We start from the raw sequence: 26,615 nt of genomic DNA on the forward strand, positions 1-26,615 counted from the left end.
ATCCAGCACTGGTTGTAGTGGACCAATGGAATAACTTGCAACACAGTTCAGTGCCATCGGAACGCTTTGCATCTAGATTAAATTATCTAGGAAGCGCTGTAATTTAGAAAAAAATTATAGCTACCAGAGCAAGAAAACCCTGGAGGAGTGGGGAGGAGACCCCAGCTCAGCCCCGCGGGTTCGCTCGGGGGCTGCGCGGCGCTCGCTGCCCAGTGACCGGTCGCGGCGGCGGCTCCTCCTCCCGGGCAGACGGACAGAGCCCGGGCTGGGGCTGCGGGACCCGGCGCGGGGCGGAAAGCGGCTCTTGTAGGCGGCCGCAGCGGCTGTGCCTCACAGCACCGCACCGCGCTGAGCCCGCACCGCGCTGAGCCCGCACCGCGCTGAGCCCGCACCGCGCTGCCATGGGACCCCGCCGCCCGGCGCTGCCCCTGCTGCCGCTGCTGCTGCTGCTGCTGCTGCTGGCGGCCGGTGAGTAGAGCGGCCGCGGGGGCTCCGGGCGGCGGGAGCCGGTCCCTCCCGGCGGGGAAGCGGCCCCGTCCCGCAGCGCCTCGGGACGCGCCCGCCCGGCTCCGGGCGCTCCGGCCCCGCAGGGATGCGGCTCGGTGGCGCCCGGGGGAAGGCAGGAGAGGAGGGAGAGGAGGGAGCGTTAGCAGAAATGCTCATGGCCAGTGAATACCTTCAGGCTTGCAAAACAAGGCTTCCCCTTTCAAAGACTGGCCGAGGTGCTCGGGCATAACGTGGGGTAACGCACCCGAGCGGAGGGCGCGGAGCTGAGCGCTGCGAACAGCCCGTCCAGCCTCAGCTCCATCTGCAGCGCGCCGGTCGTGCTGGGGCTCTCACTGCTTTGCAGTTCAGCAGTAACGGGCAAGTGTGTTAAAAACCCCCAGTGTTTAAAATCGGACTGCAGCTCGAATGTGTAATAATCATCTTTCTCCAAGCCAGCACGTTTACCCGCGCTCTTCTGGTGAGCGTTGGAGCGAGTCTCAGAGCACTGGTGTTACAAACAGTTGAAAAGCCAGGAACTGCTAGAGCTGAGATTGCCTACAAAACCATAACTGGGTTATTCTGGAGAATGAGTCAGTCTTTACGAATCGGTTATGATGGGAGAATGTAATTAAAGAACCCCTGCCTCACGCCTGAGCATAGCTGACTACTTACTTTGCAAGTATTTAATTTTTTTTTTAATCCTATGTCCTATTTATTAAGCAGTATTAAAGACCAGTTGTAATAATTTACAGTTCGTTTCCGCATAGGTTTTCTAAGGTATTCATCAGTATAGTATCTGAATGTACTTATTTCTTTCACACTTCTATGAAACTATATTATCATCCCTCTTTTTCAGACAGGGGTTTTAGCATTAATTCTGGGTTCCTGTGGTGACAAGTTAGAACCCGATTTTAGCTATAGCTACCTAAATCATGTGGAACTTCAACTACTCAAAGTATGGCTTGAGTGTTGCACTAGTTTGGTGCCCCAACCCCAGGATATTCCGCAGGCTGGGAGTATCCTACTAGTAACACCAACAGGTATTGCTTTAAAGTGATTGAACTAACCTCATGCTGAACCCCTCTGACAGCGCTAAGAATAAAATCCAGTTTTCCAGAATAGCATTCAGCTGCCGTAATTAAGAGATTCTCTTTTGTCTTCCTGCACTTTTTAATTCATTCCTACACACTTGCAAATTCACCAGATCAAATCTTGCAAATAGTAGCATCCTAAGGACAAGAACCTCAGTTCGTTCTTACAGGGGATTCTGCGCACAGGATGAAGCAGGAGCTGGGGAAGAGGCAATCGCATGATTAAAGCCCCTGCGATCAGGTGTTTGCATAACGGGGCCAACTTCAGGTCCCACCGAGCTCACTGCCCCAGTTCCACCGCTGACCTCAGCGCGCCCCGCTTATTCCGTCTGCATTTGGATCTTCCTCCGGGCTTCATCCTTTGCACGGCGCAAACTTCAGCAAGAACATGAAGGAAAGCAAAGAAAGGCCGTTTCGCTGCTCCTGCCAGCGCAGGGTGAGCCGCAGAGCCGGGCTCTGTCCCACCCCGGGCAGCGAGGAGCAGTGGGATTGATTTACCTCTTTCCCCAGCCTTGGTCCACAGGATCAAAACACACAAATTGGTCCTTTCAAAAAAATGTCTACGCGACCACAGTTTGTGGAGATAGCCTGGGCAACAAGATGAGGCGAAACAAGCCGTTTCTGATGGTTTATGAAACCCGAGGAAAAAAATCTAAGCAAAAAAAAAAAGTTTCTATAATGCACAAAGGTTTCTACTTCTGCATCAGCAAGTCTGCTTATTCCCAAGTTTCAAATTCTGAACGACTGGAGCACTATGACTGTACAAAGGAAACGTCACTATTAAAAATCTTACACATATTCAACATCAAAAAACGTTTTTGTAGCCTTAGTCTTTGAAAGAATGACTGAAAACTTATTTTAAAACCCACAAAACATCGGACTGCGTTAGATGCTAATGATTCATGTAGTTATGTATCATAATTATGCAAAGTTGTGCATCTTAATAAAAATGTAATTACATATCTGCAAAAATAATTATGTTTGCATTGTGCCCACTGCAAAGAGTAAAATGTTATGGGAAATACGAGCTTTCACAAAAAATTCATGTGTCTCTAAAATGGGTTTTTTCCTCTACGCGTATGGAAATGTAAGGGACTGGATTTTTAAATAGTATTGCAAGCTATTCAGAAAACTAGGAAAAGAGGAGAGTAGGAAGGTACAGCGGAAAACGCCTTGCAAAGACATAACAACATACAGCACTGAGCACGAGCTGAACTCTCAAGAGCTTACACAGGCAGCAAACGAAGATGAAGCTCAAACCCTCCAAACAGGGCAGGGCACCAGGCTGGGGAACAAGAATTACAGTTTCAGATTTAAATCAAGCGCAACATGAATAGAACGTCATTACTTGCTTTCTCTCAGGCTGTCTTTAGTGTTTGCTTAATTTCAGTCTTCCAAAAGTCACCTCATGGCTTTTGATCTCTCTGGCTTAGTCATTACAGTCACAAAGACAACTGCATGGATTCGTTTGGGGATTTTTCTTTCCCCATCTGCTATTTTATGGTGCCTGAAATGGCCTCAGGGTTGGTATGGGCTTGGTTCCCCTTCAGCCTTTACTTTTAAAGCAGCTACATCACATGCAGTTAAATCTGAGTTTGCTGATGGACAAATCCCTTCTAAGGTTGTTTTTTCCTTTCCCAAATACCTATCTTTCAAGTTTTCTTTCAAGAATTAGAGCAGCTGAAACTTTAACAAAGTTCCAATTCCTCTTATTCAATAAATACTAGAATTAAGTATTACAAGAATATTAAAAGCCATAACAAGAGTGGACTCAAGTTGTCCAATTGTAAATTATTTTCGTATACTTAGTTGTACTTACTTCCTGTGATATCTAGCTGCCAAAACAATGTGGGTTTGATTTTTTCGTACACGTTATAAAGCAATGAAATTAAAATAAACGCAGAATATTGTGTTTGATAGAGCTGCACGCAATCTGCATGACAAAAACAAGGAACGGAGCAGACATAGCAGGACAACACTGCTCTTTCACGAATGCATAATCAAACCTATAGGAACACTCTTGTCCACAAAGATAAATGTGAAGACTTCATAAAAACAAACAAAACCACACAGAAGATTCTAAAAACTTACCTTAATCGTGCAACATTTGGAAATATGCAGAATTTCACTCCAGTCTCTGACTGTATTCCACAGTTCTGATCGAATACTTCGGAAATTTTATCACGTCGCTAGTACACCAACCCCACCATCATCCTACTGACAGTCCTATTATTTCTATAGTTCTACGTATTCTACGATTGTTTTTCGTCACTTTTACTAAACTCGGGTAACAAAGCTGTTGGGACAGAGACTTTTCCTTCGGCACGTCAGAGTTATCTACAGCACAACAGTTTTGTACCTGGATTTCCAGATGCTGTAACGCAAATAAATTGCAAGGACAAAAAGTTCACTTCCTTTTGTTTAACCTACATGGCACATTTTAAAGATTTATACCTGAGCTCTTCCAGGAGTAAACAATTCATCACTTCCACTTTACGTGGATTTAAATCCATGGATTTGTCCAAAGTTGGCAAACAGTTCTCTGATGCAGCCAGGAATATGACTTGGAAATTCTTCGCTTCCTCTCCCTGTGTTGTAGCTCTCCTGTATCATCCTTCCCAACCTGCCCAGAACTGAGACACGACGTACAAATTCTTCACTTTCTTCAGAACCACTAATGTCGCGCAGAGCAACTGCGGCTTGGCCAATAACCGCCACCGTGGTTCCCGCAGCCACGGCTGCCGAGCTACCGGAGTCACCAAATCGCACTGAACATTCGAGAATCTAAGCCATTGCCATTTGTAACGCTGCAGCCTCATTGCGGGTTTTTATCAGCCGGGAATTTATGGAACGTGTCCTGACAGCGAAGATAACGCTTTCAACACTTGGCAAGGATAAGAATCCTGTTATACTCCAGGGGATGCCTCTGCTACCCAGAGCTGAACCGTAGATTCAGAGCTGCAATGGAATGAGAAGATCCCGTGTCAGTTCCACAACGTGACTGTTATTTTGATGCCTGAACTACAGGAGCCGGAGCCCACCCAGCTCACCTTGCGGAGCCCTTAGGAAAGCGTGAGAGGGTCTTCTTACCAGAACACCTCTATAACCCAACAGCAGATAACACCCTGCACGGGGAGCCATGACACAACAGACGCCATTCGCAACCTCAGCAAGGCAGTTTTAGCGCCACTGGGACAGGTTTCGAATGAATCTGCAAGCGAGCACATAGGCAAGGAAGCTTCTTTGAACTCCTCAGGATGCAGTTGCTGTGAATCGATGGCCAGAGATGTGCAGGCCGGTTGCAGCTCTCCTGTTTCAACATCCTCTGCGCCGATCACACGCTCCCAGGGCAGGAGGGAGCAAGATCTGGGAGCAGCCGCCAGTCAGACAAGCACTGACTATTGTCTTAGGAAGCCTGGCTGCTCTTGTAAGAAAGGATTAGCTATAAACATTCTTTCTAAAGCTTTTATTACCATTCTCACATACACACCAATTGTGTTTCTTAGCGAGGTGATTTCACGAGCTGCTTAAATTCCTTCGTTTCATGAAATTAGGAGTGCCGGAGCTCACCAGCACCCCACGTGTTTCAGGTTACTCAACTGTGCTGGGAACAATATTTTTCTGGTAGATCTTCCATTAACAGATTATAGTTAATCTTATAATCTATCTTAATAGATTAGTCTATTAGTTAGTCTGTTATAATAGATTACATGATTATACAGATTATATACAAATTGCATAATCGTATAGTTCTTCCTGTAGGAAAAGAAATATCAAAGCCTTCAACGACAGTCTAAATATGTTGTTGTGCTGCCTGTCTCTCTCAGATATTATCACTTTTTAAAGCTCTCTGTCTTTGCTAATCTGTATCCAGTACTGGGAGTCAAGGTTTATAAACTGTTCTCATACCAAAATTAACCATTCGTTCAATTAGTAAGACAACTCTAATGAGCAGCCTTCCACTAATTGTTTTTGTACTCATCCAGCTTCTTAAAAATTGCTGCAAGTAGCTTGGAGCCTGCACTGCACAGAAATGCCGCCTGTTACCATTCGGGGTCTCCGATGCATTAGCTCAACCTGAAGGATGATACGAAGCCCTAAAAAAAGTCATCTGGTGTCTCAACATTTATCTGCTGCCCTGGACCTACTGCTCTAGTACTGACATAGGGTAGTGAAAACAAAGTTCCTAAAGAGTCTTGTTCTGGAGAAATAATTGTGAGAATCCCTTCAACACCACCCAAACAAAATGACACAGGAAAAAAAAAAGCATTGTTCTAATTTCCCTGGAAATTACTCCAAACACCCGCCCCTCAAAATAACAAGATGGGCAAAAAAAATCACATGTTATAAGGAGGAAATAACTGCAATGCTTAGGGATCTAATCTTAGCAGAGCGGCGGCCCTCGGGCGCAGAGCGCACGCCAGCCCGTCCAGCTGGAAGCCAAGGCGAGCGAGCGCGCTTCTGGGCCCGCCGGCACCGGAGGAACCCACGGCAGCAGCTGGGGATGTCGTTCAGGGCTCTGCTCACTGCAGACTGGGGTAAAAAGGGACAGGGTCAAGCAGGATGGCAGCAGGACGTCAAAAAGAAAACCGTGTTGTTGTCACGCACCGACACTCATGATGAAAGTTTTTTTAAAAAAAATGAAAACTCTATCTGCATGTTTGATTCGATAAAGAAATAAGGAGTTTTTCTTCCACAGTTTATAAAGGCGCTTTTGGGGAAGCCGGTTTGAGACATCGAAGAGGAATTCTTGAATTAGCTGGAGCCGTTCGATGCTCCACAGGACGATCTCCCTTTGCCTACCTGCGCTACGGATGCTACTGCGGGCTGGGAGGCAAGGGATGGCCCAAGGACAGAGTGGACTGGTAAGATAACCGGTTATCTGACTAATTAAGTGCTGAATGTTTGCAGGTGACAGAGCAAAAGGACTAAAATGTGAATTAGGCCTATTTAACAGCAGCCCTCAGACTGCTAAGAAACTCTGACTCGTGGATGTGTCGCTGTAGATGTACACGAGTCTTACTCGCCTTTCACGCAAACTCATTGCATTTATACTGGATTCACAGTACAACTGAGTTTCTTTGCTGTTGCTGTTTGGCCAAGGGCCCAAGAACTAAGGTCTTCTTGGAGAAGCTCTAAAGCTCAAGCTTTCAAGCTATCGATAAAAATAAAAATTACAATTGAAAAATCTGTTGATTCTACTGCTATCCATTCATCTTCTTAGTATTCAAAATAACACATAGAAAATTTTGCAAAATTCAACCTGTTGAAAAATAAATTTGAATAAAAAGAATTATGAATTGTTACTAAAACAATTCTAAAAACAGACCTTTGTATTTAGTACTAAATCTCAGCATATTGACTACCATCTATTTAATTCATAATTGAACATAAGCTGACAGGAAGATGATTTTCCAGTTACAGCAGTTAAATAAAGGGTTTATATTTCCAAGTTTATCAACCTAAAATAAAAATAAATAGATATATCACATATATATACACATTTCCCCACTGTCTGTGATATCTCAAGTTTTAATACATCAGACAGATACATTGTAAATTGAAAACAAACCCCCCGATACTCACATTTAGGGTAAAATTTATAGAAAGTTCAAATCTGTTTTTTTCTTTTTTTTCCATAAAGATTCTAGTTGTGACTAGACCTGAAACATCTTGAATCTTTGTCTATATATTTCAGGTTTTTGGGTGTGTAATCTGTTAAAGACGATTTTGTAAAAGGCAGTTGCTACCTCACTGACTGGGAAGCACACAAGAAGAGGGGGCTACTATTCGTTCTGATCACCTCAAGATAACGATGGAGAGCCTGCAGTTTGCAGATCTTTCATTGTAGGCCAGTTTTGCACTTTGTGAAAGTCCCATAGTCGCAAGAAGCTGCTTCTGCACAGATGGCGTTGAGCTGGTTGTGGTCTGGGCTTTACCAGCTCCCGAATGTTGAGCACAAGGCAGCAGCGGCTGAACGTACCCACTGCACGTGCCCAGAACTGAGAACCGCACCAGCTGGCCGGACAAACATTCGCACCAAGTTCAATTTCTTCGAGTTTTGAGCTACTTTGTGGGCTGTTTACGTTCGCAATTATGCCTGACAGCAAGTTAAGTGAAAATGCAGAAATATTTAATCTGAAGAAAGAATGTCTGTAATGGAATTATTCAAATAATAGTTAGTGCCATTTAGATTTTTGCCTGCCTTTTCCAATGGAGGCAATCATACGTTGCGCTCGTAACATACACTGTAAAATCCTTACGCACCTATTTTTATTTAAAATCCTTAGAAAAGGACTAAAGTAATTCTAACAGTTTTCATAAACACATGAAGACAGACTGCACTCTGGCAAAAGAAGCTGTATTTCCTGGTTCATTTAACTTAGTACTGCTACAAAGACATAGTAGAAATCAATTTTTTTTTTTTTTTATTTCTATGCACGAAACGAACCTATGGAGCTACTTTACAGCCATGTGCTGTTCAGGCGTTACATACCGCAGGATCTTTAAATGGAGATTCGTGTGGGGTTACCAAGTAATTATTTAATAAGCATAGGAAAAACCCCAGTAATTGCAAGTGAGAGCTCACAGCATTAACTTTTTCTATTGCAGACACCAACTCCTCAGGCAATTTAACCACCATCTAACCATCATGTGCCTACTGTAATACGATGGGTTTAGGTTACCAGGAGAAAACGGAATGACCGAACGGAACAAGCTCACGGATACATCCTGTTCTTCCCCTGAGTCAAAAACAAAGAGTATAGTTAGTTTGCAGCAAAAGCTTCCAAGCTCTCTAATTTCATATCCTCGTTAACTCCCCGCTTGCTATTCTGGGCTTGCAATGACTTCACACCAGAAGCGCAATTTTTTTCTTAAGCATTAAAATGCGCTGTTAACGCTGACCTGTACTGTTCAGTTCTACGATGTGAGATGAAGTCTATGAATTCATTGTCTCAATTATGACAAAAACAATTTTGAAACCACTTTGGGCAACTTTCCAAATTTTTTCATGATACTGAGCAAAGAGGTTTAGTTGCATTATGGCATTAAACAGCACCTGTGCCCATTCATTACTGAACATCTCACCCCCTCTCAGCTTTTCTGCCACTCTCCAAGGCCTTTGCTGTGACATTTGTGACAGTATGCTACAGCCTAACAAATCTTGTCCCTTTATTAGTAACTGTTACAAACACTTCTATAACTGGCAGAAAAATACCCCATTCATTATCTGACAGACTATTCTGGCATTTCATCCTTTTCTTGAATGGGCTAGGAGACAGGCATACCAACAGGTAAGTTTATTGTGTTTAAAACTGAGAATGCTTTAAAGATTCCTGGTATGTTTCCCCTATGGGGAAGTTCGGCTAGATCAATGTGTACCAGACATGTTCCTCATCATTGATTACATGAAAGAGTAATAATTTTTTCCAGGTGATCTATGAAGCAATTGCCCTGTTTTGATTCCTGAGCAGGTTAACTGTTGGTACATTTGCAGGTGTCGACTGTTTTATTATTCCACAGCCCGTAGAGCCATGCTGATAAAAACCACCCAGATGACATGACCACAAATCACAACCGAATGAATGAATTCATTTCTGTCCCTGGCAGGTGCTGTTTTCAGCACGACTGCTGCTACGGGCAGGCCGAGCGGGCCGGCTGTCAGCCCAAGACAGAGGTTTACCACTGGGAATGCGAGGACAACGCCGTGGTGTGCGGTGAGTGAACGCTGCCAGGTTTTGGGTTTGTTTTAACTTTTACTGATTGCCTCATTGACTTCATACAAAGACATTTTCTTACCTACCTGTAAAATTCTTATTTTACCATCCTTCCTTCTGTGCCGTGTTTTGCCAGGGTAAGCTGTGCCTCCAGACAGCACAGCTCTGCCGACCCACTGAGTGCAGTTTCTTCTTCTGAATCCCCACCTACTGACACACATAAGGAAACAAAATTCTCATCTACAAGCCTCTCTTACCGCTTCAGAAAACACCACCAAAAAACCCCCTCTTTTTACTTGGCATTTACATATGTTGAGGAACTCATGCTATTCCCTGCAAGACTCCCACTGGACAGCAACTACAAACAGGAGGCAAGAAAATTAGAACTGTTTAAAAAGGATCCTTTTTATACTTAGAGGGAAATATTTCACACCACTTGTACGCTTAGGATGGAGAAGTGTTTGGCACACTTACCACTGATCGGTTGTACAGCCCACTGCTACTGGCCCCCATTTATGAACGAATTCACAACTAAAACTTACCATTTCAAACACTGAGGTAATACAATATTTGATGCGTATGTTTATTTATGGAAGTAATGCATCCGCAAGCCATAAGATATTAATTTGAAAATATTTACATAATTAGTGTACAAGTTGCAACAGATGGCTGACCACATCCTGATAAATGTTGTCTGACTGCTCTGAAATTGGAATGTAATTTACTTGCCATGCTATAGAATAAAAGAGAAGGACAAAGAGATATCAAAGGAAAAAACGAGAGACATTTAACAGGAAAAAACAGCATTTCTTTTACATTATGTGTTCGCAGCTCCCAGAGTTTTAGCAAATACTTTCCAATACACTTGAAAGACTTTTTGAAACTATAACTTCTTGGAAACTCCCAAATTTTGCAGGATTTTTTCTTGTTTGTTGTTGTCGTTTTAATTTAAATCAGGTGCTAGCTCGAAGTTACTTTGCATGTAATTTTATGCTACTACCTAGAATGCAGATCAGCTTGAGAATTGGTTATTATTTGCACCACAAAAACTTGTTCACCATGAGTCTGAGTTTCTGACCACCATCGCTTCAAGGCAAGCAGTAGGTCATTCAGAGAAAACACAAAAACCTCTCATTTCAAAACTCAACTGAGAACTTGCCTGACCTGAGATCATATGAAAGTTTTTTGACGCTATTTCCTTTCCTCCTTTTCACTCAACCTTTTCCTCTGCCCAAGTGTCAGGTGGACAGAATCTCTACTTGCTAATTTCCTCCTCTGCTCCACAAGTACCCAAAGCGTCTTTCCTCTCAAACTACCTGATTAACTGACAAGTTACACTCCACTTATATTTGGCTGTAAAGGTTCTGCTCCTGCTCCAGTCCAGAAGCTGAGGATATTTTAAAATACTGGCCAGCTGAAACAAAGTCCCCAGTGTAGCATGGAGAAGATTAAGTTTGGAGCAATAACAAAAGAAGGAATAGTTCTTCTCAGTTAATTGAGTAGTTCTTACCGCAGCCAGTTGCAGCATCAACATATATACATCAAGCACGCTTCCATTTCATCGGAGAATTTGAGTTAATTCACAAAACTGAACACTTTTTCTGCTCCTAGATAAATCTCAGGCAGAGATTCAGCTAAGCTTTCACAGTGTTAAATACTAAGACAAAATATAATCAAGGAGTTTTCAGTTTACAGACAGTTGCAGAGAGAAAAACCACACATTCCTGGGTTGGCACAATAAAATCAAAATGTATTGCTGTAGAAGAAAAAGTCCATGCCAAGAAGAAACATTCATGCCAAGAAATCTGTTAAATTACAACACTACAGTTATAAAACAAATATGGCCACACATGGATTTTATCGTCCTTAAACACACTTTACCTAAATTCTTACTGAATGCCTTAATAAAAAAAGATGGGTGGTTTAAGCTGAACGTGCAACATCTTTGCATCCCTTATTTCACATTTGTAATTTTAATGCCACATCCTTTAGTAGATTAAAACATATGTGAAATGGAAAATATCTTCCCAAACTCAAGTTTCACCAGAGCAACAGGGCGGGCAAAGAGGGTCACACACCACTTTCTAGAGAGGAATCAGTCATCAGCCTTCCTTTATTAAAGAGGGGAAAAAAAGCATATAAGTCTTTATCCAGCTATTCTATTTTCACCTGCCAAGATATCATATATATTACTGTCAGTACACCAAACCACGCTTGTGTGTTCTTTGTTGCTGAGATGTCCTGGCACGGAGCTCTGCCTGAAGAACACAAGTTTTTATTGCACTTGAAACGTAAGAGCCATTTATCAGGCAAATATGGAACGTGAGGTAGTAATCCTTGGTATTCCGCTTGGAATTTCAAATTACATCAGACTAACATCAAACTTACTGTGTTTTCTTTCAGAATCACTAGAAGACAAATGTCAAAAAATGGCATGTGAATGTGACCGTGAAGCTGCCAAATGTTTTTCTAAAGCTCCCTATCACACAAAATTCCTTTTGTGGCCAGACTTTCTGTGTGGTGAGATTCAGCCTTTGTGTAGGTATTAGATATCCGACAGCAGGCTTTGTGAAAATTCTGTACGTATTTAAATCTAAAATTACTTTTTTTTTTGGTCACAGTAATGACAACAAATTATTTTCCCCTTTCTTGATCCTCTTTCCTGCCATCTCAGCCTTTTCACCCCAGAATGGCCAAAGTTGTTTATCCTCTTATGTACCTTCTATAATGTATGGACTGAAAGCAAGTTGATTAGCTCTGTGTAAGCTTTTATTGGCTAAATAGCAATTTAAGTTTATCAGCTTATAGAGTAATGAACTTAAAATTGTTTATATTCAGATTTGCAGATTTTTCAGATTCATAATATCATTCTTTCCATTCCGGTGCCACCAGCTGTAAGATACAAACCAAACTTTTCCACTAACGTTTACCTTAATATTTGTTAACTTCGAACTGACCAGAAGAAATGCACGAAGTGACAGTGTCAGCACAAAGAGCCCTCTCATCTATATTAAACACTTACTGTGAAGCCTAATTTAACTTTTGCATCTTATTCACCCTAAGTAGTCCTACCTGTATTAAAAATTGCCTAACAGAATTATTTTTTCTAGTCTTTGTTTTTTAAATGCAATTTTCCAAGAAGTTGTTCATTTGCCATGGCTCAAGCTGCTTTCTCTATGTATGCTTTGAGTTTTCTGTAGGCACAGGGAGAAGTTCTACCCTTAGAACTTCAGAGCCAGGTTTAAAGGGGTGAATGTAACCATCACCAAGACAGATGCATGAAAAATGGAGCAGTTCCTGGGACCAGCTGCCTTTCCCACAAGCGTTCCATCCTGGACAGCTGGAGTTGGCAAAGTTCCGAAGTGTTTGTAGCTCATAAGGATGTAACGATGGTTTTAGCTACAGCCGCTTCGTAGTTTTTTGAAACCTTTTAGGAAGGGAAATCAGTAACACAAATTGCTGAATAATACACTTCTTCATAACTGCTAATTTTAACAGTTTAAGAACCAGGAGTGGTTTATGTCTACTGTCACCAACCTCACTTAAAGCTGCAGGGCTAACAGAACAAATTCACACAGGTCAAAGCTAACAACATGTACTTCAATACAGTGAAAAAAAAAAACCAACACTTTTTTAGGAAGGATGAAGATTTCAAAAGAGATCTTTAATCTTTAAAATTATTCACAGGCAAATCTAAAGTTCATATTAATGATACAAATGAGGAAAAAAAGCAAACCAAAACAAACCCAACAAAACACAAAAAACCCCAATGCAGAATGCAAGGGGACAAAGCTCTTGGAAAATCTAATTTTTGCTTCAGTCAAAAACCATACGTTAACAAACGGCAATCCTGTTTATACAAAATAACCTTCCAGTCAATATTCGCTTGGAGATCTAGATGCACACATTACATTGCACTGAGACATAATTACAGTGTCAGGTCACTTTTCAAAAATCATCATTTTAAGGGATAACCCTGAATTAAATAATTAGCAACAGGCTTCAAGAGGAGAGCATCAAAGAAGCTATTACTGAAGTCTAACTGATCTGAATATAAAAATTTGAACGGCAATCACCACATTTTCCCAAAGACAAAACCTCAAGCAGTCTTTGCCTTCAACAGGGGGAATTTCAGAACAAACTCTACTGTGAGGCTGTGTATTTGGCAGTCACAACTTTACATGTAAAGCAGACTGAAAACACAGAAGCACTTTCAGTATCAAGCCTATCCAGGAAGAACTTTCCTTTGGCAAACTTACGTTCTGAGGAACACGTTACTGGTATGAGATGCTAAGTAAAAAAAAAAAATCAAATCAAATCACTGTAGCTGTGCAGAAGGCACTGATTGTAACGCAGGCTTGACAATAACCAGAATGCTCAAGAGGGAATAGAGAAATTTGACTTGATTAACAATAAGGTGACATGACTCTGTAAGTTTTACATGGCTAAATCAGCAATGTAATTTTTTGCTTCAATAAACAATTCCTTTAGGATAATAAAGCCCATACTCAGAGTTGGAATCAGCTCATTTAAGAGTAACTTACCTTAAGGCTTTTTTGTATGTTTAAGTTCAGATAATCCACCACTTTCACTACCACATGTATGAAGAAGAAAAGCAAAGTTTAAATGGCTCAAAAGTTCCACTGCCAGTCACTGCACTTGCGTCTCCAGACGCCTTACTTCTTTAACCACAAGATCAATGTTTATAATCGGGTTAAAGTACAAGGCCCAGTAAAACAAACAATTGCAGACAAACCGAGGAATAAAAGGCCAAAAAATGGCAACAAAAAGACCCTGGGTTGAGACCTTCCAGAAATGCCTCCACATTCTGTGAGGAATAGTCCTGTGAAAAAGGAAACGGAGAGGCTTAGACAAACTTCCCGTTTTATTTCTACCCATTCTAAGAACAGCTAATATGTGCTGCAGCCTCAAAATATTTAGGACTTACTCAGGTACCTGTAAAACATCATTTTACACTCCAGAAAAACTTTCTTAAAATACAATAATACTAGATTTTGCATAAGGAAGCATTAAGTCAATGTATTCAGACCACAAAGCACAGCGAGTTCAAGCGGTCAGATCCCAGATCTGTCCCAGCTGGGTTCCCCCAGCTCTCCTGAGCACGTTCTGCCCTCTGGCTGCTGGCAGAGAAACTGAACCCCAGTGCACACCAACACGAGAATTGCACCCATGCAAGTTCTACAATCAATAAAAGATCACAGCAATGATAAAGCCATATTAATATGCAGGAATTAAGGCTAAAGCGGTAACTGAACACAGAAATTTCTGAAATTTTGATCACCCATCAGAAACAATATCAGTCTAATCAAACCTATTTATGATCCTGAGGACTCATCCTTTAATAACTGTATTATAAGCAAGTAATGACAAAATTCTTACGTATTTAGTTCTCAGCTGACAGCTAACACCAGTTCGCATAAAAGACAATTCTCAGGGGGAGTTAGTATTTACCCCATGGTTAAGAACATGCTTATTACCATTACTATATTTGCTACATCTGATCAGTAAAACCAACTATAAAAAAAATCAAGTATTCACAGAAATAAAGACATTCGACAGCGAGTACTAGTGTGTATGTGCAGATTCAGATTCACATGTTCTTACTAACCTCAGAGCTGTGGTTAAACATTGTCATTTCAGCGAGCAACTGTGAAATTGTAAGACTGCTACTTTCTGTTTATAAGGCCAGGTACTTCCTACCCTCTCCACCCAGCTCGGTAAGACTTACTTCAGTTCTCTTCTCAACCAGAGCCTCCAAAGGGAGAATAATTCCAGAACAGAGAGCAACATGGCATTTACAATTATAAATCTTGATGTCCAGTAGTGCACGTCCAGCCAGTCCCAAGCAAATTCAGCCATCAACTGGTATGGCAAAAATAAATACTTGACAAGGAATTCTCTCCACTGTTTCCAAGTAGGATGTTTAAGGTCCTGTAAGTTAGGGTAAAAAGACTTAAATCAATTTCCTATTAAACAGACAGAATAGTGGCTTACTTCTACTACTCTTTTGTTGAAAAAATGTTTTTTTAATACATTGAAAGCAGTAATTTATCTTTACTTCCCAGCAGAAAATACTATAACCCAATAATTTCCATTGCATTAGAATAAAACATCACAGACAGCCAGACCTTACAATGCCATTTGTTAAAATACAGGTATTTCGAGTGAGCGACCTTACTACAGTCATGTGAACAAAAAAATCAGTTTCACATATTTGAAGTCTCAAAAGCCTTAAATCAATCTTATTAAAGGTAATGGTCACAACACTGGTGATTACATACAATAAATTTGAAGGAACTGCTTACTTTGTAGATTTTTTTTTTAGGTCGTATTGTAAAGAAATTAAACGGTGAATAATTACATCATGTATTTCTATGCTGCTAGTCTTAAAATACTTAGAACTAAAGCAAGTGGTATATTGAATGTTTCGAACACTTACTAGTAGTTTTGTGACAATATCTTCATCCTTGTCTTCTTGGGTAGGGCAAATTGTGTGGATGAAAGGTAGGAAAGCCTCCGTATAATCAAACAAATACAGGTATAACATACTGAGTCTTGGAGAGCTCTTCAGTGCATACAGAAGAAAGAGTGATTTTCCTGGATTTACTGCCTGAAAGTTATCAAATGATTAAGTTTCAAACAATGAAAAAATAAAACAAAAGGGACATGCCAGTTCTTAGTTTTTTCTGACAATCATTTTTCAAAGGATCATTTTTCAAATGCAACAGTTCATTAAACTGAGCAGTTTTTACAAGGGTAATTCTACTACCTTAACACTCCTCCTGACTTTAAGACAATTTTCTTTTCAATATATTATTTTTAAAATATTTAATATACATGACAGACTTTATATAAAATTTACCTTATATTCCCAAAGGTTCTGTGGTGGTTTAACCCCTAAAGTTTTCACACATTCCAGTTCCGCCACAATAGCTTTTCTGTGGTTACTGTTCTCTATACTGTAGGGCTCTTTTGTGAAATCCTCCTCTGTCAGTGTCAGCAGGAGTCTACAAAAGCAGAATTCAGAAGGTAAACAGTGCCTCTTCACCAAAAAGATATGACTAGCAAATCAGCAATTACGTACTGAAACAATAAGCTACTGAGAGAAGGTATCACCTTTGGGATTACACACCATATCAAGTGTTCTGAATCAACTGCATCTCAGGGCCTGGGTTTTAAATATCCTTCGAGTCTTCTCTTGCCTGCTTTCAGCGTGCAAATTTATCAGCTCATTGGCTATTAGAGAACACACAGTTCTCCACAGATCTAGTCTGGCCTCCTGAAATCAAACCTAGAGCTCTTGGGTGGAATGCAACAATATATACAGCACATGCATTTTTTCACAAGAAAGAAGAGGTGGGAGGGGTGGATAATACATTAGTAGAACTTTATTTTCAGTATCATTGCAGTCTGCACTGTCAGCATTGTAAAAATTTCTTAGAAAGTTTTCCATTGGCTTGCTTAGTATCTACTATTAAAGTTTTCAACTGCGAGTGTTAAACCTTCCCTTGAATTTTATTCTGATACATCAACAGAATATTCTCATAATCTATGGAAGGAAGTACGATCATTTCACCATATGCCGTCCCTAACGAAAGCCATCCTGTAGTCCAACCGAAGGACAGCTCTTCTTGACAATTAGGCCTCTCACCTTCCATTCACTTTCTCCAGCAAAAATCTTTCTTTATAATGTGAAGCCCATGGGCCCAGCTGCTCCAGCCAAAGTATCACTTCCTCAGCAGTCCATTTAGCAACAGGCTTGTGGAGAAGATGATCTTCAAATTCTCTGCTGCTCCAGTGATATCCAAGTAGAACTACCTATAGGTAGATTAAAAAAAAAAACAACACCAAACCTTTTACCTGCAAAGCAAATATATTAATGATACAAATAAACACTCATAAACGAGCTTGACATGTAGAATCTTTCATTTTATGAACCCTAGAATATTCAGGTTATAGGAAAGTATCTTGAAGTTTTACCCAATTCGTCTAACTTCCATTTGCTGTATATTGCAATCGTAGTACCTGACAGACAGCTCTGAACGCTACCTTATTAACTCCGTTCAGCTGAAGTCTCTTCTGTGCTGACAATCTTTTTTATGTATATGTAATTTAAGTATGTTTCACTGCATGCTTAATCAAGTAAATATGGAAAACCACCCAGATGAAACTTACTGCTACACAAGTTAAAGCTGTCAGAACGCCTGAGAAAAACCCTCCTCCTCGAGGATTAATTCTTCTTGTGTTCCGAACTGTAGGAATCTGGTCATTCCCATACTTTTGGAAAGTTGCTAAGCTGCGTGCTGCATCACTGTTCTGTTGAATGTCTTCTTTTCTTTGCTCAATGGCGTGAGAAAATAGCTTTTCAGTAACATCCCTAATGGGAAAAATATGTCATTGTACTATAACTATTGAGGCTTAACCTTCAGAAAAGGGATTAATTTCTAGATTTTTGTTTTCCAGCCTCTACTAAAGACTGTCATCTTTAAAAGCACAAAACCATTACTTAATACTTAGTAAACTTAAATCAATTACTTCCAAACAATATTTTTCTTAGTTTCTAAAGTTAAAATAACACGTTAAAAAAATATTTATTTCTTATATAAAGCTCTTTTTGTATGTGCTACTGGCAAGCCTCTATTCAAAAATGCTAAGTAAAAGACAACATAAAAGCCTATCATCAATCCCATCACATATTTGTTAAAATATTATTCATCTAAGATAAAAATATTATTAACACAAGAACTTGTGGGTAATTCAAGACAGCAAACTGGTATTTCTAGCTTTGTTCTGCAATAAGATCACATTCCTTCCTATAAATAATTCCTATTGCACAAATAATTACATTATTATCAAAGATAAATCTAACTCAGAATTACCAAGAAACAGCCAACTGTAGTAAAAGATGCAAGTATCTCAATACTAAAAAAGGATCCCTCCTCTCCATTCCCCCCCGAAATGCAGAACTGGGAAAACAAACAAACAAAACAAAGCCAACCAACTCACCCCTTAGTTCCATACAGAAAAACGTGCTGAACATTTCAGAACATCAAAGACGTGAGGATTTAAACATCCTTGCAACAGTTTAGGTTACCAATAACCTACGAAAATCTGCAGCAAACTCAAGAAACCAGACAACTAATTTTAGTGGGTTTAGAAAGAAAAAAAAAATGGCATATTACCCTCACCTGAGGAGGATGTTGACTTTGGGGAAACCTTTCCATTTTTCTCTGCATTCGGGGCATTCATTCTTTTTGGACGCCGCCCACCACAAGGCGAGGCAATGTCTGCAGAAGCTGTGCCCGCAGTTCAGGGTGGTGGGATTGACCAGGATGTCGTAACAGCAGTGGCAAAGGAACTCGCTGACCGATACCCGCCGACCGATCTCAGGAGTATCATGTGTTTCAACTTCTGCCCTCTCCGTTTCACCTTGTAAAGTCTCATCTTCTTCCATTTTCTTCTATGCCTCACGCAAACCGAAGGCTCTCTGAGATCTTCAAATCCGGTAAGGCGTTACTTCTGCAAAGCAACAAGATAAACCTCATTAAGGAAAAGTTACTAAGGAAGTTTAGAATTGCAGTAGCATAATTTATCATAGTAATTCTTTTGTCACTCTGATGGTTTTAAACTTTTAAACTAACTTAACTCTCCTCAAAGTGAAACAAGATTTACTTTTACAATAACATACTCAATGCCAACTACAATCAAAACCAGATTGGCTCAATCTCCCTGTATTTTCTATTCCTGTGTAACATAACACATGAAAGTGAAAGAAAAACCTGCAGTAACTGGGATTCAGATGACTTCTGACAGTATCTTTAATCGAGGCTTTAGTAAAAGACATCAATCAAAAGAAATATAATTAGAAAATACCCTCAGAGAATACAAAAATAAAACACCAGTATAAACGGAATGGTCTAATTTACTCCATCGCTATTCTTTCCAAGCATACAGAATAAAACATTTTTAACAGGGGTCAATGCTAGACATTGCTGGGCAATGTTTAAAAAAAAAAAAAAAAAAAAGAAAAAAAATCAATCCACAAAGTCATATGCTTCAGAACTATAAGGGATTGATCTGGATTGATCTGCTTGCCATCTCAGTGAAAGACTGAACTCTGTATTAATTTTACCGGCAGCTTCTATTTGCTAGTAGCTCAGAAAACGCACAAATGAGAAGAGTTTAAGATTGCTCAAAGCTCACGAGAAGTACAAACCTTTTTGCTTGACATTCTTACTATATTCTCTCAGATGGCTATGTCTAGTTTTTTAACAGCACTGGTCCAGATCACTTACTACCGATCGCAGGTTAGAAGCTACAGAAAGCGATACCATTTTCTCCTCAGGCACTACTACACCAAAATATGCCAACACACTCCACCATGGGACTCCTGCTTACTACTAAATTACCGTGTTTCCATCCAGACCAAGCACAAAGAGGTAAGCATGCGAGCTAGTAAAGAATTAAAAAAAAAAAAAAAAATACAAGCAGTACAGAAATACAAACCAATAGTGCCACTAGGATCCTCAGAGTGCTTACAAACACCTCTCTTCCCAGCAAAACAAAGATTGCTGGCTTTCTAAAAGACAAACCTGAAACATCACTTACAAGAGAAGAAATAAAAACAAGGTTTTGCAGCTAGCAACATTCTTCTAGTTTTCCTGGAAGAGAGGGGCAACGGGATTTCTGCGGGTGCAAAACCACTCAGTCCGCACCAAACGAGAGAAGGTCACGACTAGAAATCTCACCAGCTCCGCTCCTGCCTCCCGCTTCCTCCTTCATTCCGCTTCCTCCCCTCGGCGCTGCCCGCGGGCCTGCGCCGCCGTCACGGCCAGTTCCTCCCCGCGGGCAGGCCCGGCCCATGGCGGGGGCGGCGGTAGCGCAGCACGGCCACAGCCACAGCCGCAGCCCGCCCCGGGCACCGCTGCCAGCGGGCGCAGCCGCAACCCCGCCCGGCCCGCGGCCCGCCCGCCTGCCGCCCGGGGCCCGGCCCCCGCGCCGCTTGCTGCGCCGGGCCGGGAGGGTCACCCCGGGGCTGCGGAACGAGGGGTCACCGCGGGCGCCTCTGCCGAGCGCATCGGCACCGGCTGTAAGCTGACTTTTAAAAAATATTTTTTCCATCTTGAACCGTTGCATTTCAAAGCTTTTAAAATCGCCGGAAACGCTACTACGCTCGCATTTTTTCTCAACGCGCTCCCGTAGCGGTGAGCGCCGAGCTGCGTTTGCTGAATGTGCAGCCACACTCCCCGCACAGAACCTGCCGGCCAGGTTGGATTTACAAGCCGAGATCTAGAGGTTTAATCTCAGGTGTAACTCGGACCTTTCGACGCCGGCTTGGCTGCAGTGCTAACACAGGCTGCACCAGGTCACTGCACACAGAGACTATTTTTACCACATGAGAGTATATCTATATATACACACATTCACAATTATTTATACCAGCCTGTGTTCCCTTACTGTATTTCTTCTTGACTAGACTCCAAAGAAAATGGAACGATTTTTTAAAGTACTGTTGAGATGTATTTTTTCTCTGTGCAACACGGCGACATTTTCTTAAAGGTTTTGTTGTAGTTCCAGTTTGACACAAGCTACAAGTCCAGTTCAAATGACATTTGAGTTACCAAAACCAGATAATTAACTTTTTAATTTTTCCACTCTATTTCAATGGATAACAGACTTACACAACGTTGTGGAAATGTAGCCTTTTTGTTGTATTCTATAGAAGTTTCATGTATAAAATAGCATGTAGTCTTGTAACTAGCTGTTCATCTTGCTCTCTCCCAAGACTACCTGGTGATGTGGGGAGCAGGCAACCTTTTCTGGTGTCATTTAAAAAATAAGAGATTTGAAAACTCTGATTATAAACTATATATTCATAAGTACTGCTGCTTTAATATATACATGGAAAAGAACCAAGCAGGTACTTAATTAGTTAGGCAAATATGTTATCTTCTGAAACTAAACAAGATGTGTGTCCTCTGAAATATTTATTGACATGTACAGTTGCAAGCAGAAAACTAAGGAAAACTAACAAATAATGGGGATTAAAACTTGAATAAATATCATGAGAGTTTTAAATTCTTCTCAATGCATAATAGTATTTCCTTTTTATTGCAATATATTAAATACCGGAAGACAGTAGACTATCCCGAAAGAGGAACGAAGCCACAGAATGAGCCACCATCAAAAATTAGATTTTTATCCAAAAAAACCAAAAGGCTTTGGCCTTCTCAGAAAACAAAAGGAATGCAAAGTACTCCCATCTATTCAAGCTCTAGTTATGCTGTTTGTGTCACTAGTAACGATAGTGGCAAATACAAACAGAAGCCATCTAATAGTTAAACCCCAAACCAACCAACCAAAAAACCCCACAAAAGTAAATTTGAGGGGATTAACTGGACATTAGACCTTCAAAGAGAAAAGATGTATCAAACAGTAGTTCCAATTACAATCAACTAGATGGAAATTGGTTGAGGTGGATAATTGTCCTAATTCGGCAGGGTACTCTGCTGTTACAGTAAAAATTTACTTTGTATCCTATATGAAGGCACATTTCCAAGATGATGGCACCAGAAAAAAAAAACCTAGAGCATCCAATACTATATCCAAGGCAAAATTGTATTAGCTTGTAGTACAGATTATCGCACCACATAAGTATTTTTGGAGCACTACCACCAGTGTCAATGTTAACTATAATTGCACTGGTTTAGCGCTGCTGTTCAAATTCTTTATACTTTTTCTCCTTCTGAGTTAAAAATAACTTTTTTTTTTTTTAATAACTAAAACAACCCCCCCCAAAGATTCACTTAAGTGTTTCAAATTTGCCTTCTAAATACGTAATAATACCTTTGTGTTGAAGTAGAAAATGTCTCATCTGGAATACATGACACTTCAATTCTTATTAAGTACCTGCACTTTATTACAGCATCTTACGTTTCTACTTGCAGTTTAGCTTTATGTTAGAGGTGAATAAAGCAAAGAATTCCTGGATTTGTCAGCTACTTGGGGAAAAACATCAGGTTTCTAAAACAGCCATCAAGTACTTTTGAAGTGCCATGAGCACTTTAACGCAGAACTGAAGCAGCACTTTAAACAGAGGAGCGAGATTAAAATTCTAGGCTTCAGCCAATTTCCTGCAAACCAGAAATTCTCTTTTCCTATTTTAGCTAACCTCTTACTGAACAGCATTCAGTCATACAGATGATTTGCTGGGAGCGCACGCAGAATAAATTGTTTATACTGAAAAGGCAAAACTTAATCTTGAAGCACCTTTAAAAGCTCTCTCTGCTCAGTCCTGCATAATTCTCTGTCTTCTCTATGCAGAAATTACCTCCTAACGCCTGTAGACTCTTCCGTTTGTTTTCATTCCGCTGGTGTTCTGGCAAAGGTTTCCTCTGCTGTGCGAACTGTGAGCCCGCAGCACAGGCCCCGAGCTCTGCGCTGCCCTTCCCTCAGCTCCTGCCCTTGAGCAAGACTCGCTCTTTGGGGCTGCTGTTCCCTTCCATGCTGCGGGGATCCCTTGCTGGGCCTTGTGATAGATAAACTTACTCGACGCAGACAGAGTCTATGCTCAAGAGAAGTTTATTGTAGTAGAGATAAGCAAAGCAGCGCTGGGTGCGTGGGGAATCTGCATTCCACCTACACGCACACCTGACAAAGTTTTTAGTGGTCATTATATACCCCCCCTTTGTTATTACAATTCTCTATTTTTGGGAATTATCCTGCCTACTAATACATATTCATACTAATAGATACGCATGCTCTGTCTTGGTGTTAGGGTCTTCTCTCCCCATCTGGTGGTCGTCAGGATGAAGGCTCTCATCTTCCTCAGTTTGTCCTTTATCTGAACTCGGGGGGTCCTCGTAGAAAAAAAATCACTGTCCCTCTGGCTTTGGCTCACGTTTCTATTATCTCCCTCATTTGGTCATCTTCTTGTCCTTCAGTCCACGATTTATTTGTTCCTGTTCCATCTGGTTTCCTCAAAATAGACTCAAAACATCCTTATCAAAAACATGAGCCATCTGCCATCTCATTTAACTAGCAACAGGCATCACTAGGTCGCTCTAGCATTTACTACAGCCTTGCGCTTTGTTCGTGGTTATGCCACAACGCTGCACGAAAACGCTGGTTTTATGGATCTAACAGGAGGGCAAACGCTCCTTCGCTGACACCTCGACCGCGCCGGTTCGTCCGGACTCCTCACAGCCGCCAGCTCCCCGCCACCCCGGGATCTCCTCAGCCAGATCCCAGCCCTTCCCTCTCGCTGGTGCCAGTTCTGCCTTTCCCGTCTGAAAGGCAAAGACCGTGCTTCCCAACACCTGTGACACCTCAAAGCACCCCACGGAAAAGCAGCTGCTTCAGGGCTTCCCTTCCCGCCCCGCAGCGGCTGCCAGGGCCGCCCCCCCGCCCCGCGCCGCTCCCCGCCACGGCGGGCAGCTGAGGCGCTTGTCAGGCCTAACGGTGCGATGCGGCGGGACGGCTGCTGTTCGACCACCAGCGGACAGGCCTCCCCTCCGGGAGCGACTCCCCGAGCGCTCTCCCGGCTCCCTGAGGGCCCTCCCGCCGCCAGGCACCGCCCAGGGCAAGATGGCGGCCGAGCCGCCCCGCCCGCCGGCCCGGGGCGCGCACGTAGGCGCTCACGTGCGGCGGGGCGGTTTCCGGAAGCGCTCGGTGGCGCCGGGCCGGGCCGGGCCGGGCCGGGCGGGATGGAGGTGACGAGGAGCAGTGAGTGACCGGCCGCCCTGCGCGCCCCGCGGCGGGAGGGACAGCTCCGAGCCGGCGGCGCAGGGGATGCCCCACTGTCCCGGCCTTCACTTCCCCAGGCTGGCTGCGCGGTCCGGCCTCGGCCGCTCTGTCAGGCGCCAAGGGGGTCCCCTGAGGGGCGGCGCTGGGCGGGCCGCTGCCCGGTCCGGGCTGGGAGCGCGGCGGGCGGGCTTCACCGGCCCCTCCAGCGCGCCGGCCCCGCGGGGTCCGGGCCGCCCGTGCCCGCCCGTGCCCGCCGGAGGGGCCGCGGGCCGCAGCCGGCAGCAGCCTCAGGTGTGTTTTACCCCTTTCCCCGCAGATTTTAAGGGTAACCTAAACAAAGTGTACGAAGCCATCGAAGAGTCGGATTTCCTGGCCATTGACGGGGAGTTTTCAGGTACAGTCGCAGCTGTTTGGTGGTCGGGGGCTGTTGGCGATGTCTGCGGGGTCCCCGGTGCCCCAGTTCGCTCAGGTAGCGGATCTCAGTGTTGGCTTGAAAAAGTTAAAGCTACCACAAAATTATTAAACCGGTTATTATATGCGTGATAGCGGGTTTTTGGTCAAGGAAAGATACATGTCACACTCGTGCTGTTTCCACTCCCTCCCCACAGTAATCTTTTAACATGTTAGTTGATTTTCAGTTGCAGTTTAAGAAAAAAAAAAACAACCATAACTTTATACATGTCATGAAAGCAAGAGATTGGGATAAATAACGGAGACTCTGCGAGTGTTTGGACAGGCAAAGGCAGCAGTAAGAGCTTTAATGTGTGTGAAATCCACAGGGTTTATGCATCAGAGAGATGCCTTAATAAGTGCTTTAGCTTTGGGATGCGGAGTTTGGTCAACCTTGAAACATAAATGTGATCAAGGTTAGGTTTTATTAGATGGGCTTGTGGAAATACGGCTGTTATGTATTGCTTAAGGTGACCAAGTCCTTCAGTGGATCTATGGATAGCACTCTTCCCATTTTTAGTTTGACTTCGATCCTGCATTTTGTTGTAAAGTCCCGTCAACATTATATTACTGATAGATCTTTCCATGTTTCCGTGGTGTTGACTAGGAACTGGAGCAGCAGAGCTTTACTGCTGGAACGCTACCGTTAAATTGAGTGGCTTTTAGGCTGATGCATGCTTCTATGCAGTAGAAAGTCCTTCTCGACTGAAATAATGTTAACATGTTCCTTAAGTGAAAATGTTTCTCTTAAATTACCAGTTGTTGCATTTTTTTTGCTGTGGCTAATTTTGAAAGGCTTACTCAAAGGAAAATATGTTCTACTTTTTCAGGGATCAGCGATGGGCCTTCTGTTAGTGCATTAACCAATGGCTTTGACACTCCAGAAGAGAGATATCAGAAGCTTAAAAAGGTAAAGGGTTTACCTCGACTAAAATGAAAATGCTGAGAAAAGCTTAGAACTCTTTAGTTCAGAATGGAGACAATATAAGGAAATATGACAGAGGTCTGTAAAATTGAGTTACGTAGAGCAGATGGAGTTTGCTTGTTCATTGCCTCCACTAACACAAGAACTGGGGAGTGTTGCATTAAACTTGTAGAAGTCGTGGTCAGAATAGACTGGCATCATTCCTCATGCAAGAGTTAGTACATTGTATAGAACTTGGTAAAGGATGTTGAGAGCGTTAAAATTTATCAATTCAGAGGGGGACTGGGTACGAGAAATTCAGTGGTAGTGAAAGTACCCCAGGACTAGCATCCTTCCCAAACTACCTCCCCTGCCAGCATGTACCGTCCCTAAGAAAACCGAAATGCTCAGCTGCCAACACCACCTCTGCCTCTCTGCAGCGAAAAAACCACCTGAAAGAACAAGGTGCTGGAGGATGTTTAAAGAGTCTTGAAAAATAGTCAGATGAGCACAGGAGACAACATATGGTATGTGAGAGTCAAAAGGTCAAAACTGTGATGTCATGGGGCTGTGGCTTCGGTGTTTGGTTTTGATTTTTTTTTTTTTTTCCTGTAAGAGAAATGAATTGGAAAAGAGAAATGCTGAGCATCGCAGTACATGCTGTCTCTTGAAGCATCCAAGGAGTCAATAGAGACTGTTTACTAATATTATGTTAAGAGACATTGCAGGATGAAGGCATTACTGGGTAGTGCTCCTACTGAGAAACTAGGACAACAAATGGTAAAAACTGAGGAGAATGCTAAAAAAACACCCCAAACTCTAACAAAAACAAACAAAAACCCCAAACCAAAAACCCCAACACTAAAGGTGACAGTAAGAAGTACAGACCAGTCTCTGAAGAGCATCCCAGAAGCCAAATGATGCCGTATTCTGCTCACCTGGCTGGATAGAGCGTTTGACAGCTTCAGGGTAGCTGACAATTCCGGCTCTGCAGGCACAGTCTCTGTTGTCCATTGTGACTTCTGGTGTGTCAGAATCCAGTTCCAAATTCTTTGTCGTCACCTTCGTAAAACTTAATATTTACCAGCTAATAAATTAACTTGAATATTGTTGGTTTTAATCTTTATACTCAAAGATAAGGGAAGAGGACTAATTTTGGATGTCCTGTTGCCACCCGTTGTTTTTTCCCTGTGATAAAAT

At 42.2% G+C, this 26,615-nt stretch overlaps 3 protein-coding genes across 9 annotated transcripts in view; 2 read left to right on the forward strand and 1 right to left on the reverse strand.

Moving 5' to 3' along the window:
• Positions 1 to 401: 401 nt before the first annotated feature.
• On the forward strand, positions 402 to 11,868 carry PLA2G10 (phospholipase A2 group X). Its single transcript, XM_065644970.1, has 4 exons — positions 402 to 468; positions 6,277 to 6,442; positions 9,189 to 9,295; positions 11,699 to 11,868. Exons 1-4 carry the CDS (start codon positions 402 to 404, stop codon positions 11,842 to 11,844), a joined length of 486 nt encoding a protein of 161 aa, XP_065501042.1. The 3' UTR covers positions 11,845 to 11,868.
• A 1,090-nt stretch (positions 11,869 to 12,958) lies between these two features.
• Positions 12,959 to 20,268, reverse strand: BFAR (bifunctional apoptosis regulator). Of its 3 annotated transcripts, none has more exons than XM_065645149.1 (8): positions 20,065 to 20,268; positions 18,505 to 18,835; positions 17,492 to 17,693; positions 16,968 to 17,134; positions 16,179 to 16,323; positions 15,756 to 15,926; positions 15,045 to 15,247; positions 12,959 to 14,138 (listed from the first exon to the last, which is right to left on the reverse strand). In XM_065645149.1, exons 2-8 carry the CDS (start codon positions 18,768 to 18,770, stop codon positions 13,946 to 13,948), a joined length of 1,347 nt encoding a protein of 448 aa, XP_065501221.1. In that variant the 5' UTR covers positions 18,771 to 18,835; positions 20,065 to 20,268; the 3' UTR covers positions 12,959 to 13,945. The 3 variants fall into 3 exon arrangements, with proteins under 3 accessions (XP_065501221.1, XP_065501222.1, XP_065501223.1); XM_065645150.1 differs by lacking the exon at positions 20,065 to 20,268 and adding an exon at positions 19,925 to 20,031; XM_065645151.1 differs by lacking the exon at positions 20,065 to 20,268 and adding an exon at positions 19,823 to 19,845.
• Positions 20,269 to 23,906: 3,638 nt separating this feature from the next.
• The window catches only part of PARN (poly(A)-specific ribonuclease), a 58,578-nt gene continuing 55,869 nt past the window's right edge, over positions 23,907 to 26,615 (forward strand). For 2 of the 5 annotated variants that reach the window (XM_065644561.1, XM_065644562.1), the window contains exons 1-3: positions 23,907 to 24,040; positions 24,378 to 24,455; positions 25,342 to 25,421. In XM_065644561.1, the coding sequence (XP_065500633.1) occupies positions 24,022 to 24,040; positions 24,378 to 24,455; positions 25,342 to 25,421 (177 nt within the window). In that variant the 5' untranslated portion in view covers positions 23,907 to 24,021. Of the gene's footprint in view, positions 24,041 to 24,352; positions 24,456 to 25,341; positions 25,422 to 26,615 lie in introns of all 5 variants that reach the window. The other 3 variants (XM_065644563.1, XM_065644564.1, XM_065644565.1) reach the window with 3 other exon arrangements.

The sequence above is a fragment of the Caloenas nicobarica genome, chromosome 14, assembly GCF_036013445.1.
Source record: "Caloenas nicobarica isolate bCalNic1 chromosome 14, bCalNic1.hap1, whole genome shotgun sequence".
Classification (NCBI taxonomy): Eukaryota; Metazoa; Chordata; class Aves; order Columbiformes; family Columbidae; genus Caloenas; species Caloenas nicobarica.